This window comes from Varroa destructor, unplaced genomic scaffold (assembly GCF_002443255.2).
Source record: "Varroa destructor unplaced genomic scaffold, Vdes_3.0 BEIS01000005.1, whole genome shotgun sequence".
Lineage (NCBI taxonomy): Eukaryota > Metazoa > Arthropoda > Arachnida > Mesostigmata > Varroidae > Varroa > Varroa destructor.
The window spans coordinates 23,256,508-23,271,149 of NW_019211458.1; the positions used below are offsets into that span (position 1 = coordinate 23,256,508).

At 38.3% G+C, this 14,642-nt stretch overlaps 2 protein-coding genes across 2 annotated transcripts; one reads left to right on the top strand and one right to left on the bottom strand.

Moving 5' to 3' along the window:
* Positions 1-7,060: 7,060 nt before the first annotated feature.
* Positions 7,061-9,849, bottom strand: LOC111251018 (pfs47 receptor-like). Its single transcript, XM_022807153.2, has 5 exons — positions 9,620-9,849; positions 9,306-9,466; positions 8,141-8,355; positions 7,803-7,973; positions 7,061-7,363 (listed from the first exon to the last, which is right to left on the bottom strand). The coding sequence occupies exons 2-5, from the start codon at positions 9,310-9,312 to the stop codon at positions 7,277-7,279; spliced, it is 480 nt and encodes a 159-aa protein (XP_022662888.1). The 5' UTR covers positions 9,313-9,466; positions 9,620-9,849; the 3' UTR covers positions 7,061-7,276.
* Positions 9,850-11,455: 1,606 nt separating this feature from the next.
* LOC111251216 (telomere length regulation protein TEL2 homolog) lies at positions 11,456-14,146 on the top strand. Its single transcript, XM_022807594.2, has one exon. The coding sequence runs from the start codon at positions 11,603-11,605 to the stop codon at positions 13,991-13,993; it is 2,391 nt and encodes a 796-aa protein (XP_022663329.1). The 5' UTR covers positions 11,456-11,602; the 3' UTR covers positions 13,994-14,146.
* Positions 14,147-14,642: the final 496 nt, after the last annotated feature.

Sequence of the window (14,642 nt, forward strand, 5' to 3'; positions counted from 1 at the left end):
TTATCAGTATTTTATAAGAACAATATTTCCCGATAGTTAGCATGACGTAGTCGATGCTACTTAGATTCTAGTAGCTTGAAAAGGATCGTCGCTATTGAGACATTTACCCCAGCTAGCGTCTCCCATTTCATACATCAGATGTTCTAGTTTCCTTACTTATTGTCTATAACTTCTGTGAAATGCTTTTCTCGATACAACATTTGCAAACTCGTCGGCCATATGAATCTATAGGAAAACGACGTTACCAATAGATGTAGCAACTACTACTAAGAAAACTACGAGTGATGCGAAATGTCATAAAAGTCAGGTCTATTGTTTGACACAAGACCTTTAGCCATTTGCACGATTGAGCCACGATTCACAACGATACAATATCCTGGCCATTTTACTGGTACTGAAAATTATTTTGATTAAAAAGACATGGATAAGAGATACGTTTCACTTGGGTTTTCCGTCCTACGAATGCAGAACATGTTTACAGTTAGAGAAATGGACCCGTAACCTGGCTGCACCTGTCGAAAGCATTAGCATACTGTGTCTGTCAAGCATGAAATAATTGACCGCTACAATTTTTCGAAGCTGTGCGACCAAACTTAAGTACAGAGAATGTCAGATGGGGCGGCAGCAAAATTTGAGAGTTGCATATGGAGTACGACTCTAGTGATTAACGATTCTCTGCAAGAAAACGTAACGCCCGCTCCGGAGCAGTGCCCCTTCTTCGCAATTCGCCTCACGTTTCTAAGCATCACAACAGTATTCTGTATCTTAGGTTTAACGGTTTTTGCTAATATTTTTATCTTTGAGTATCGGCCAGGTTTTACGTCAGTGGCTCAACAGCACGGCATTAACACATTTGTACTGGCTATTACTCTTATAATAGGACCAATAGTGGTTCTTATCATTCAAATAATGCATTGTGGAGTGGAAGGAAGCCCCTCTGTTATAGCGGCGGTGAAACTACCGAAGGGCCACTCAGAGCTACAGCCAGCCGAGTTCCCTAAATCCAAAGAGATAGCCGGCACGGTTTAGCTACCACGGAGTGCAGGTGATTCCAGGACCTAACAGCCCTGTTAAGGTTAAACACAGTAGTTTAAGTAGGATACGTAGAAAAGCAAAGGTTAATGTTACTAACGAGCACTTGTTGTACATATTGTTAATTTTATTCATTGATTGAAAGTTGATTATTTTCTATTACAAGATCTTTATAAATACAGTTCCATTACTGAGCGGACTGTGTTATAAACTGTATAAAATGAAACGGCAAAGTATCTAATTCCGTTAAGGGATATAAAGTATATTTACATTCAAAAAAAGGAAAGTGTTCTGCTTAACTGCTTTCAGTTATAATTACTCTAATTGATCCAAAGAAAACAGTGTATCCCAAGAGCGTAGTATAACCGGATAAATGCCCATTGTGAGGACATATTGTGGTTACAGAAAATAAATTAATGTGATTTGAACTGTCGACCTTCAAATGACTTCGAGCGAGCGGCAGCCTTGCCAATATTATTGTTAAGTGCTAAACGATGATATATACATTTTTTACTCAGGGCAAAAAGTTGTTGCCCTCAAAACCCTTCGCTAAATTTTATTAATGACGCTCTTGTGTTAAATAAGACAAATATTCGCTTTGTAAATTCGCTTTGATCTTTGAAAGTTAGTACACTCAGATTGTGCCCTTCAATATATGTCCATTCTATAACTTTGACACATGCGTCCTTCTTGACTGATAGATAAATTAATAAAAATAGACAATACGAAATGAGACGGCAAAAATACATAATTCTGTCAACGAATGTGAATTATTAATTATATACAAAAAGTAATAGAAGTATTCTATTCAATTATAATCACTCTAGCCTACCCACAAAGAAAAACGGTGGATTTTAGCAGCGTGGAGGGTTTATGTTGGTAACCATCTTGCGCAACTGTTTCCGTATAACAAAATAATGCATTCCACTTTATAACACAAGACACTTCCGTTTTTATATATGGTGACTTTCTATTTTAGATAGTGCATAGTATGGAGCAATTTAGGACTTTAAAGAAAACCTATTTCCAGTTTCGAGTTCCGTAGAAACAAGGAACAGCGACTTACACATGAACTGCCAGGAGACATACACACCTATACACCGGAATAGAGAAAATATGTATCTTCCTTTCTTCTGAGAAAGAGTGCGGGCATATGATGCGTCCTCCGAAGCCTCAACAATTAGTCGGATCGCGGGATCAGCTGGGATCGATGCTTATAAATTACTTTTTCCTTTAGTGTACAAATTAGGGATGTGTTTCTTGGAAATCTATTTTCTCCCTCTATTTTAACGTTTTTAACTGCAAACGTAGCTGTTATATTCTCGAATGTAGGCTGAAGAGTCCTTGATCGTCTTCGGACAATACCATGAGTGACGTTGGAGTCCCGAGATGTCCACGGTACGGTTGTGCCCTGTATTCTTTGACATTTAAGAGCTTTTCGGAGAAGTAAGATTAACCAGTGTTACTACAGAACTCTTGCTGGCATTTGGTTAACTGTATGATATAGTTTTCCAGATCTGAATTTGTGTATTTAGAAGAGACAATATTTACAATCGGAAAATATTTAACGTATTTCACAGGATGAGCCTTCGTTCATTCAAGCCCAGATAATACCTTGGTTGTATGCCCAGAAGTCAAAACCCGATTTTTTGCTAAATTGCGGTGAAAAAAATGGCTGAATATGTGGCTTTTCGGGTCTAGTCTTACGCCTCCACCCTACAACTCTACGTAATTGGTAAAATAAATTACTTAACATCTCGGGTTTAGTACGTCCTACTATACAGGCCTTTTCCATAGGGAGATCCTACGCTAGCATATTGCAGTTTACTTCGAATAGGCACTAAAATTTCGTTCCATAATCATGTTATTCTCTACCCTGATAATATCACTATGTTCATAATATATAGTACATGGGTGTAATATATGAATCTAGGGGCCATCAGCGTGTTCACAGAATGGAGGCCTTTTTAGCCCGAGTTCCGGCCTCAGTCGCCGTTGGCGGACAACTATCTGACGAAGAGTGGCTGTATTAAGCTCCTAGTTAGCCGTGTAAGATATACGCGGCTGAATTTAAATAAAAAAAAAAAACGAATGCTTGCTTACGGGAAAAGCACTGACAACTAACTAATGCATGGCTAGTTTTCTCGCCAGCAGTTATGAAGGAAGAGCGTCTAACTCGTATCTTTTCTTTTCATGAACATGTACCTGTACAATTTAGCAAAGCACAAGGAGTGTTTCGGAGCGGAAACCGGTGAACCTCGGCCTAATAAAGCCCATAAGAAAGGCGATATATGCAACCTATTGCAAGTTTCTTATTGAAATAACGCCTGCCCACCACCACTGGGTTGAATTTGCTAATGAATTTCCCATTTCGTGTGATGTGACATAGGTTGATCATGGTTTATGGTTATTTTATAGATTCATTATGTATCATTTTATAAGTTCATGTTTTACCTTTCTTCTATTGTTCACCATACCCGAACAAATTTAACTAACGCTAAAGCAAATACGGACACCTGGGAAATCGACCTCGTCAGCACACAGCTACATCCTTGGCAAGTATTTCATTGCAGAGAGTACGACGAAATATCCAAGAACGATGAGCGGCATGTATGTAAATGGAATACGCGTGTAAGTGAAGTCCGCTCATATATTTTTTGGACACTGAATCGTATTTTCCAACGTTACTATCGGTTTTAATTCAGAAATCAATATAGTCTCAGTTCTAGAGTATACGTGGCAAATGTCGATTATATATACAGTCTTAGTTTCGTTTTACATGGCCATGGCTGTTGGCTTGATGACCGGTGATTAGCCTCAACAAGCACAAGCAGCACCCGAAAATGGAGTTCCGATGGTAGTAGGCTTTGCCTGTACCCCTGTCGACGAAAACATCTTGCATCAAACTCATTACGCAGTGCGAAACGACATCGCCTGAATAAGGTTCCAAATCTTTGCGGTTGAGCCGCTCATAGCCCAGATAACTATCAGACTATACAAGCAAATAGTAGTAACAGTGATGCTCACCGTGTGACCGAAGTGAGAAACTGCGAAAAAAAATTCCCAATATTTTGCCATTTGAGGTTAACAACCGATTACCTATGATAAACCGTACACACAACTCCCCAGTGATGCATCGCAGTCGGCTATGTAAGAAGAAAAAAGTATTTTTTTAAAATAAGTATCTTCTTGGTAAGCTGTGCTGCACTCATTCTTAAATCATTCAAGAACGATTCCTTTTTTTAAGAAGCTGTGCAAAAGCGTGTCACCTAACGAATATGTTCATTGATATCTTTGAGGTTATATTCAGAAAAAGTACAGGGTTTACGATGCTTGATAACTGAGCTAAGGTCATTAGGTTTGACCAGCATTTGCTGATTACAGCATTGCGAGACTCAACAGTTTGGGATGTTAGTTAATTACGATTACTCTACTCATAGAATCCAAACCATGAAATTCACTAATTCGATCACTCAATAGATTTCGCATCCACCACCTACAGGATATCCTTGAAGAGGATTATAGTCGCGATGTCCATATAGACACTCTCTGCCAGTTCTACCTGCTACGATGTCAGCCCTGTATACGGCTAGTAGCCTAGTAGACTACAAATTTTTAAATAAACAATAAGAAACAAATCTAGCTCGTTACGATGCACCTTGCCGGTACAAGAGACTTGGCCCATCTCAAACGTAGATGCTGTTCATAACTTGTCCGCAACAGCGCTCCTCCGTATTAAAAGTCCTCCAAAAATAATCCGATTAACGGCGCAGATAGAGAGATCAGTTCCGTTCAGTGTTGTCCTTCTATTTTTTTTTTTGTTTTTAGTGGGTATAGGCACAACCGACTGCTTAATCATTAATCGTCTTGTGAGTAACCGTTTGCAAAAGTTGTTCTCATAGTGAACGGTATGAACCTTCTTTCGTTTATTAGCTCATTGAACATCAGCGATGATCATAAGCAGTTCAATATAAACTGGAATCTTCAATCTGTCCTACCTATCACCTGCCATACCTATCACGTATACACAGTGACGATCATAAGAATTGTATGTATGAGTAACGTGTCACTATCTTGTTGCAGAGGGAAATCAAATTTGAATACTTTCTGAGGAAAGCGAATACTGGACAGCATACACAGGCTATAAATTCTCCGATACATGGTGAATATACAGTATCTATATTGCTTATTTTATTCTAAAGACTTTACAGGATTTAAGGGTTCGTAATCTTAATATAATCATAGATTACGAATATATAATTAAAAACCTTGAGATAATTAATTACATATCGTCCTAAGGAAATTTGCAACGCACTAATCTCGGAATGCAACAGGGCATAAATATTGTTCAGCGTACACAGTATTTAGCGATATTTAGAGACAGATATATTTTGGCGGCGAAGCTCTAAGACAGGCAGCAGGCTCGAACGGGTTTCAAGCAACCTACAACTGATACAATTACCAAAGGAAACAACCTATTACGCGAACGCGTTATCGATTGAGGTCAACTATAATGTAATCTTTACCCAAACCATACTTCCCATATCATCTGTCAGACTTTCACGTTTGTTTACTATATAGGTCAGCCATAATTTCCATCTCATTGACAATTCGTGTTTATATTCATGCAGGTCCAGTATAGAGGCATTTTGCGTCACTGGGTGGTCAGGTATTTTTCGGTAAGAAAAAACAACTCGAAGAGAAAGAACGTTTACTTACCAAAGAGCTGGCCCTTTTTCCGCTTTTTTCACTGAGCTTGGTTATGGTAGGACGACAATGTGGTACAAACAATATTATTTCGTATTAGATATGTTCGCCTGACTGCGGCCTTTTGATATGTAGCAGCTCGATATGCCTACTATTGCACGCAATGCCCATTACGGCAGGTCTATTATTATTTAGTTCTGTTTACTGCTGGTAATTGGCCTCTACAACCACTGAAATTGATTGTAAAGGCGAATTCGTTACTATGAATTCGAACATTGATGATGCGCCACTCAACTGTTAAAAAGTGGTATGTAAGTGGTAAAAAACTGTGGTAAAAAGTTGCATGTTTTTAAAAAGCCTTGTAATTTACCTCATATGTTTACGGCTAATCCTAATCCAATACCGCAAATTGCAAGTGGCACCCTCTGCAGGTTAAAAAAAGTATTTTACAGTGTACATTTATCTCGAAGATGGCGTACAAATGGCTAAATATATAAATAATAATAAATAATAATAAATATTCCTTCGAAAATTTTTTTTAGACAATTTGCTACTTTGAAACAGATTTTTTCTTCCTTTCAGTGATACCTTTTATTGTGATTTGCCGTCGTTTAAGAATTGCGAATAAAAAACGTTTGTTAGGGAGGTCGATTATTGTAGATCAACAAACGCAAACAGTTTTGAGTAATCGCTGCTTTTTGCATCTTTTATATAAATTTTTGACTGAGAAGCCTGCATAATGAGGTAGTATCGGCGAGAACGCGGCAGCACATGTAAATTGATGTGGTCCTGTACCTGCAAATTGTTATCATTGTGTCATCTATGAAATTTTATGTCAGGTCGCACATTTCGCCATAAAACTTATGCATATCTTGTTTGTATTTTTTTTTCATAAATAGGTACTATTGCTATGGAGCTGAAGTGCTGAAGCGGAGTGAGGACAGTAAGTAGGTTGGTTCGATAATTATGCTATTATGGATTTACAGAGATTCTACGGAAAATAAAAATATGCTACTGTCATGTTGTACGTTGAATTGATTCGCATTTAGTAAACTTTCCAAGTTGGAAAAAGTTTTGGCACAGCTTCGCAGGCCTCAATATAAGAATTTGCAAATTCGACTGCAAAAAGGAACACGTGTAATATTTATTTACGTTTAGTTTACGTTTACGTTCCTCATAGAAATTAGAGGAAACGACATATCCATCTAATACTATAGAAATAAACATCTCAAAATAACCTTACTTGTATGATATGTTTTCTGAATCTATTGTAAGAAAAAGAAAAACATGATTATTATATTATTTTTAATGAATAAATTAATTGATGATAATATACAGTAATTATTTATTTATTATATATTACAGTATTATATAGGGATAAGGTGTCAACGATAAACGAGATATCACACTTCGTCAGAGAAACATTTGCTTTATTTTTTTTTTTAGTTAAAAGACCACCGTTAGACCGAGATTAATATTAACAATGTAATATTCGCATAACGCATAACGAACGAGAAAATTAAATGCAAAAAAAAGGCTAGGAAGCAAGATTGATACTTTTGCACGCCAGTACTTCGTAGTACTCACAGGGGATCTCTTTTCCATCATAGGGAATATAACACACCTGCAATGCAGTGTACATCATTAAACAATTGTAATTAAACTTGCCAAACGCTCTCTTTCATTCACATCGTACTCGTTTATAAGAACAAACTCTTGCATGAAGGTAACAAATTTGCAATGATTATAATACAAACTGTTCTCACATAATATCACTCTTTCGAGCCACATCTGATGTTAATAAGATGAAATACTGCATCTATGGTTTCACTAGACCCATTTTTTTTTATTAAACCGAATGTGTAGGTCTACTTTAAAAAACTTGCTATAGTTTTCAAATCCCACGACATCAAAATAGTAGCAATCAAATGCAAATTTATTTCAAAGGTATTAACTAAATAAAAGTAAGCCTTAAATTACGATCGGTAGCTTCTACGCTAAATTTATCAACTTCATCGGTACATATTGCATTTGTCTGAATCACAGACCGAATCGCCATTTACCTTATGCGAAGGATGGACTTTTCCAATGGTCAGCGATCCATCATGCTCGGCACGTCCGATGAAAAGTTTCTCCGCATCACCTGTAACACCACCCTGAATCGCCCCAGTAGGCAGCTCGCCGCCTTGGCACGAAGCCCATGTGAACTCATGATCATGTTCAGCCACAAGGATCTGAAAGTACAAATTAGATTGGTACATAATTTAGATAATAAAAATATAACAGTACAAATTCGTCAGTAAGATTAACAGAACTAGCACGATATCCACATAGCTACTACTTATAATATACCATAAAATACTTTAAGACATATATGGTATTAACCGTAACATAATATTACCTCATATTCATCGTAGCGTTTTTCGAGACCCCCCCACGACACGTAGCAACATTCGTGTGAAGGCACAACTTTTCCAGGTATTAAGTCGTCTTCATGTCTCGTACGACCAATGTAGAGTGTCTCGCCCGTCGAATCTGTTCCCCCGTTGACGGCGTTTGGGGGAATTGCTGCCCTACAGGTCGGTACCCATCGGCAGAGGCTGTGATAGGTGTTTGCTAAAAAAATATATAAAAAAACACATTATCGCTTTAATGTCATAGAGCCTTGATAGCGGAACTTTGTGCAACGTATGTTGCAAAAATATTGGATCTAACTGTTGAGTTATAAAGAAAAAATCAAATTCACTTTACGAAACGTATGCATCTATTGATATTATTTGTTTGTTGTTCAGTAAATTGATATACAGTAAATATATTAAATGAATGAAAGGCTACAGCGAACTAGCAGTCAGCGTTAATAATAATAGCTTGATAAGCGACGTTGATTTTTATTAAAGCATTTCCATATGATGGGTGTGATTCATCAGCATCATTATTATAATTAAAACCTAGGAAAGCTATGATGTTTTGCGGCAATTGTCGTTAGGTTTCGACAACTTGTAGTTATTAGTTATAGCACGCAGTGTTTTGAAAATAGGCGACTAGATAGGTGCCATTATAAAGCTAGCTTTGGCTACAAATTGAACTAACTAATTTAATTCATGTTTTACTGTTATAACTATTATGTCTGAACGTCTGATCTTCTCCTAAAGCGGGAAAACTAATGAACTTTCGAATCTGTTTTTTAAGCGGCAAAAAAGCCAACTTAGCGAATAACACTGTTACAAAATAGTGAACAAACAAACATTTTCGTCATTTGATGACACTGGAATTATCCTGAACAACCTCGTTGGTGCAAAATAAGCATTGAAATGCACTTTTAACCTAAAAGATTTTGAAATTTTGTTAACCCCGAAACCTATTATTGACTATCATTCACCAGCGACAGCAAAATGGTTCGCAGTCGATTACACAACGAACACAAAGAAAAAATTTAATTATTTTCTGGCCACATCAGCTGCGGATAAAAAAAACACTGAGCGTTTTTTTTGTTCCAGTGAGACAATACAGATCCCTTTTTGAGCTATCTGAAAGTGAAAGATAATAGTAAACACAATTCAGCTTACCTGCCATGATGAATCTGAGCTTGTTTTCCACAGAGGTCTGCGGTTTGACAAGCCGCTAGTTTTCTTGACCGATATTGGCGTTTGTACGTTTGATAACCGCGGGTAAAAGAGCGTGTGATTCAAATTAATCACCTAGGTCTATCGAATTTCAAGAAATGATGCTGAAAATGATCAAATTCGTTTCTCACTGTTAAGCACTATATTAAAAAGGGCGTCCCTAAGATAACAGCACACGTTTAGGAATCAATAATTGTCCATAATGACAAACTGCCTATCAGTCAGCATTCACCCTGACAGTGAGTCGGCTGATTTACCTGTTCTCTAGTTATTTGCTGCTGTGATCAATAACTTGAGGTGGACGAGAATGAATCTCGGCAAAACTCTAAAGGCTGTCAGCAGTAATCCGCTGATACGTGCCCCAGTGTCGTATCACTGGCGAGAGAAAGGATTTCCCAGTCCAATAGGAATGTGTCGTCACTGTGCTGTGACGACACATAGCTTAAGGACGACGTCTCGTCAACGACGTCGCCGGAAGAAACGACGTCAAACCCAGCGTCGGCGACAGCACATTTGTTGTTGTACTTAGCTTAATAGAGACGCTTTGGTTTGGGTTTGCCCGTTTGTCATTGCCATCATTAAGTAATTATCAATATTAATTCACCTAAAATTAATTTATCTTCGGTAAAGACAGTTTTCACAGGGAAAGATTTACAGTTAATAAGACGGTTAATTAGTCGAACGTTTACCTTCTTTGGTGGGTTGTCGCTTTAGAGCTAGATCACACGTAACCTCAACACAGAAAATCGTGGCCTCACGTTTTCGTCAAAGTAACAGTTGATTTCTAAGTGTTCGGCTTCTTGAGCGGTAATTGCAAAGCGTGACAATAAATTATGTGTGTATTTATTAGTTAGCCAACTGCTGATATCCTATAATTTGATTTCTGATGTCAATTAAAAAATGCATTTTTAAAAATAGTTGCAAATGAAACGCACAACTTGCTTTTACGCTGTTTAATAAAAAGATCTTTGATTGGGGACAGTACCATTAGTCCTGGTTAAGATTCAAACGCTACAGATTATTTTGAATGGAGACCTGACCACACAGACATAATGGTTTGCCACTGCATGACCAAATCATTCAATTGTGCTCGGCTATCTTTCAAAAACAAATATAGAAACTGTACTCATCTAGAACAAGCTTTTGTACAACTTATTATAAGAAGAAATGAGTAACACGTATACTATATGGACATACGCATTTATGCACTGACTCAGTCTATTTAGCCTTGTCCCCGTGGTAGATTAGTGGGTAACATATTTGCCTACTAATTTTAGGAACACGTTCTGGCGTGAGTTCGTCGAACCCGAGCATAGGTAGAGCTTGTTTCGTGCTGGAAGCTAGCCGTCTAATGGAAAGTCTGACGGCGGCACCGGACGTAAAACTCAAAACAAAATAGAACGTTACTCAACCTTTATAGATAGCATAAATCGTTGTGTGGCTTTTTAGCTAACATATTAGAGAAGTGAGTTCTAATTCTATTTGAAACTGAAACGCGCTACAAGGTACCACAACACAATGTGTCTATTTCGTCTAGCCGACAACTAAATAGATGTGTGACGTATGTCCTTCGGGCTACATTTTAACTATTTAAATTTAAATATTACTACAAACTGAACACCATAATCTTGACATCAACTGACAAGTTTCGCTAGAGAACCAATAGGTATACATACCAATCTTTCGAGTGAGTAGACAGTGGTCATATATTAGAGGGTTATGTCATGTCACGAAGCTCATATCAACCATTCTTTAGTTGTGCATCAAAAAATTAATGTTACGGCTCTTTTCCATGCTAACTTTTTTTAAATACTTTTCTAGTCTTCCTGTAAGCTACTTAATTGCTGTCAGTATACCTGCTATCAGAGTAACGCATTCTACTTTTAGTTCATTTCTAGTGCAAAACATTGGTATAAACTTAAGAAAATTCTAAGACTTTACTGACGAATACTAACGAATAATGCTACGATTGTCATAAAAAAACAAATAGAAAATGAATCGAATATATGACACTGCACTTTGATTGATTTTTCGGCGGGCTCTTTTCCCTCTAACTGTGAATGAACGCATTTTGACTCGCTCTTCACAGAACGTCGGCTTTCTGCAAGATCAGTGGCGCCATCTCTTGTTTGTTTAATCAACAGCTGATCGACGAATTCGCGCGAGTTTATTCAACTCCGTTTAGTACAAAACCTTCACAGAATTAATAAGCGTTGGTTAAGCATTGCTACACGGAAACGATGGAATGTGCTAAAAGGCTCAATCGACTGATTGACAATGGACAAATTGTGCCTGAAGAACACGGACAAGTTAGTGATGCAAAACGGCTTGAAAAATGTGTATATTTCTTGAAAAAGGTTCTCACCTGCGTAGACGTTGATATGCACTCTAAAGATTTGATGTGTTTTTTGAGTCACCTTAACGCCTCAATTTGCCTCAGGGAACTTGCTCATGCACTATCAACTGTTCAGGAAGGGTTCCGGAAGTCTGCTCTTTCTCACCTTCTAGTGAAAGTTATCAACGCAGACTTTCTAGCGAAGCTCTTGGAGGAACGTTTTTCACGACAGCAGGTGCGTGCGATCTCACACCTTATAACAAACCTGCCTTCAAAGGTGGCAAACGAGCTCAAGCTTGATCTACCCGAATTCTTCAATGTAGAACGTTATCCGTCATTATTAACGCGAGCCTGCTGTGCTCGTATTAACGAACTTTCTGAAAACTTACGTCAAGGTAAAGACACCTATTTAGGTTTGCTGGGCGCGTTAGTCGGAAGACTGGGAGTTCACTACCCTGAAACGTTCGATGAGTTAGTGCAGTTCTTTCTCAGCCGTCCAGAAGATTTTGTTTTTCGTCGAGTTGTTCACCGACTGATCGTAGATCTGCCAGTCGATCTTAAGGAAAATGCCATCGTCCTCATCTGCTACCGCACGCCGTGTTTCAAGCAAATGGATTGGCTTCTAGAGGATTCCATTACAAGAGATGCGAACATCGAATACATACTTACCAAAAAACTGCTACTTGGCAGATACTTCAGTAATGACCGCGTCCTAAGAAATGTTATTGGTTACCTTTGCAGTTCCCCAAGTCGACGAAAACTAGCTAGTCAGACTGCTGTAGAACTGTTTCACACATGGTCAGATAAAGTACTCATGAAATACCAAACTGTTGAACAGCAAAAATATCTGACATGCGCTTTGCTAACCTTTGTAGGCTTTGTTAAGGCCGATTTCTATCTCGATGTACCTGACCATGACAAATGTATTCAAGCCTGTCTTGTTGGCATCCAGAACCATTTGTCGGAGCCGGACGAAGTTTTGCGAGATTACGGTATGATCGTTGGTAGAGAATTTTTGGCTGTGATGAGATCAGACGTGAAAGCTCCTGATTTCCCCATACATGTCTCCCAGTATAAAGACATAATGTCATTCCTTGATACCCCATCTGAAAAGATCGAGCCAATTACTCTGCAAAAAGTAGAGCCGCAGTTCAAACCAAAGACCGGAGTCGACAGCGACGACGACTCAGAGCCTAATAATGATGATGATCTGGTTTACCAAATTGATCCGCAATGTAAGATCCCACTGTACCTTCGGGATTGTCTACGCCTAATGGTACCAGATAAGGATGGAGAAAATATAGAGCAGGCGAAGATCTGTCTAGAGCATTTGCCGCAGCTTATCGTTCGATATCCTGAAGAACTACGTGACATTGCAGTAGACCTTTGCCGGCTAGTACTTTATGCTGAGGAGTGCCCACGGGTGTTTCCGCAGATCGCGTCCCTCAAAAGAGAATCACTAGTACTTCTTCTTATACATGCTCCTATTCCGTCGTCAACATATCTAACTGACCAGTTCTATAGCCTACACGTAAGTCACACTCAGAGGTTAGAAATTCTATCCGCAATTACACTGGCTAGCGATCGTTACGTGAAGGAGCTGACTTTTAGTGGAAAAAACTTCCTCGTAAAGCCAAAAGCTAAACAGATAAAAAGTTCAAATATTATTCGTAGCCTTGACCAGTTAACTGCTGAGCCTCGAAAAATTGCCGAATATAGCGGGGATGATTTCGACATTAACATCTGCGAACAGGAAAGTAGTGATACTGTTGAACGTCACTGGAAAGAGGTTGTCGATAAACGAATATCCAGCAAGACTCGGAAGATTACTTCGAAAACAGAGATATCGACTCAAGAAAATCGATTTGGTGAGGTTGCGGGCCATTTCTTTTACCCATTGATGCGCCCATTTACAAGTGAGACATACCTTCGAGTGCACGACGTTGATAGCTTTCTGCTAGTCAAACTTTTAGAAACCCTTGGCGTTATAATGAGTTCAGCTCGCCACACACCTCGAGCCTATCAGATGGGTCGAACCCTTCTTCAGTTTGCTTCGGCTTTTCGCTATCATGATCATGAGCCAGTGCGCAGGGCTTGCTTTTTTGCTATTGCTTCAGTGTTTACTTCAGTCCCAGAGGAGCTCCTAGACGACGAAAACCAATTAGGTTTGGAGGCCGCTGAGCTGGGCCCGTGGCTGAATACCGTTGCCACAAACGCACCATCTCTTGAAGTAAAGGTATCTTCTCAAATAGGTCCATCTCTGTTGACCGCTAAACGCATTCAGGAACTCACCTAAATTGTTACGTAGTTAATGTCACAACTTAGTTCTGTGATAATCTACATTGGTTCAAAATGAGGTTACACTTACATGTCAATAAACCAACATGAAATGCTGGTTAAAAAAGTTCAGGAGCTAAATGTAACAATAAACTCATACATAACTGGTGCATTTTAGGTGTTTTTACTAATTTATCTATCACAGATGGGAACTCGATAGATATGACAATCTTTGTGAATAAACGACTTCCTTCAGTTTTGTCAAGAATCAGCAAGATGGATGAGGTCGACCTTGTCTTATAACTTCACATAATTTGTTTCAATACAATTTATTATAGCTATCACAATCGAATAGTTATTGATGCGTGAATTTTTTGCTCATTTGTCCATTTTGACCACAAAACTTATTCAACTTGTAGACAACAATTATAAAAAACGTCACGGCTGTTCTTGAGATTAGGCAACTTAGTTAGATACTTACAATGATAATAATAGCAATTATTAGACCCTTAAAGCGTCTAATGTCCTTAGAATAAAAAATAATCGTTAGACTCGTAATAGAACATTATCAATATGTATTTCCCATTTTTGTAGGTGTGAAATCCCAATATGTCTGTAATCATCTTCACAGCATTACTTATGGCACTATATATATATATATATATATA

Bases quoted from the DNA above. Each gene is read 5' to 3' on its own strand.
- LOC111251018 (XM_022807153.2), bottom strand. The intron at 7,974-8,140 runs GTAATATTATGT...TTGTACTTTCAG, and splicing joins AACGCTACGATGAATATGAG to ATCCTTGTGGCTGAACATGA. The intron at 7,364-7,802 runs GTAAATGGCGAT...ACTGCATTGCAG, and splicing joins AAGTCCATCCTTCGCATAAG to GTGTGTTATATTCCCTATGA.
- LOC111251216 (XM_022807594.2), top strand. From the start codon at position 11,603: ATGGAATGTGCTAAAAGGCTCAATCGACTGATTGACAATGGACAAATT.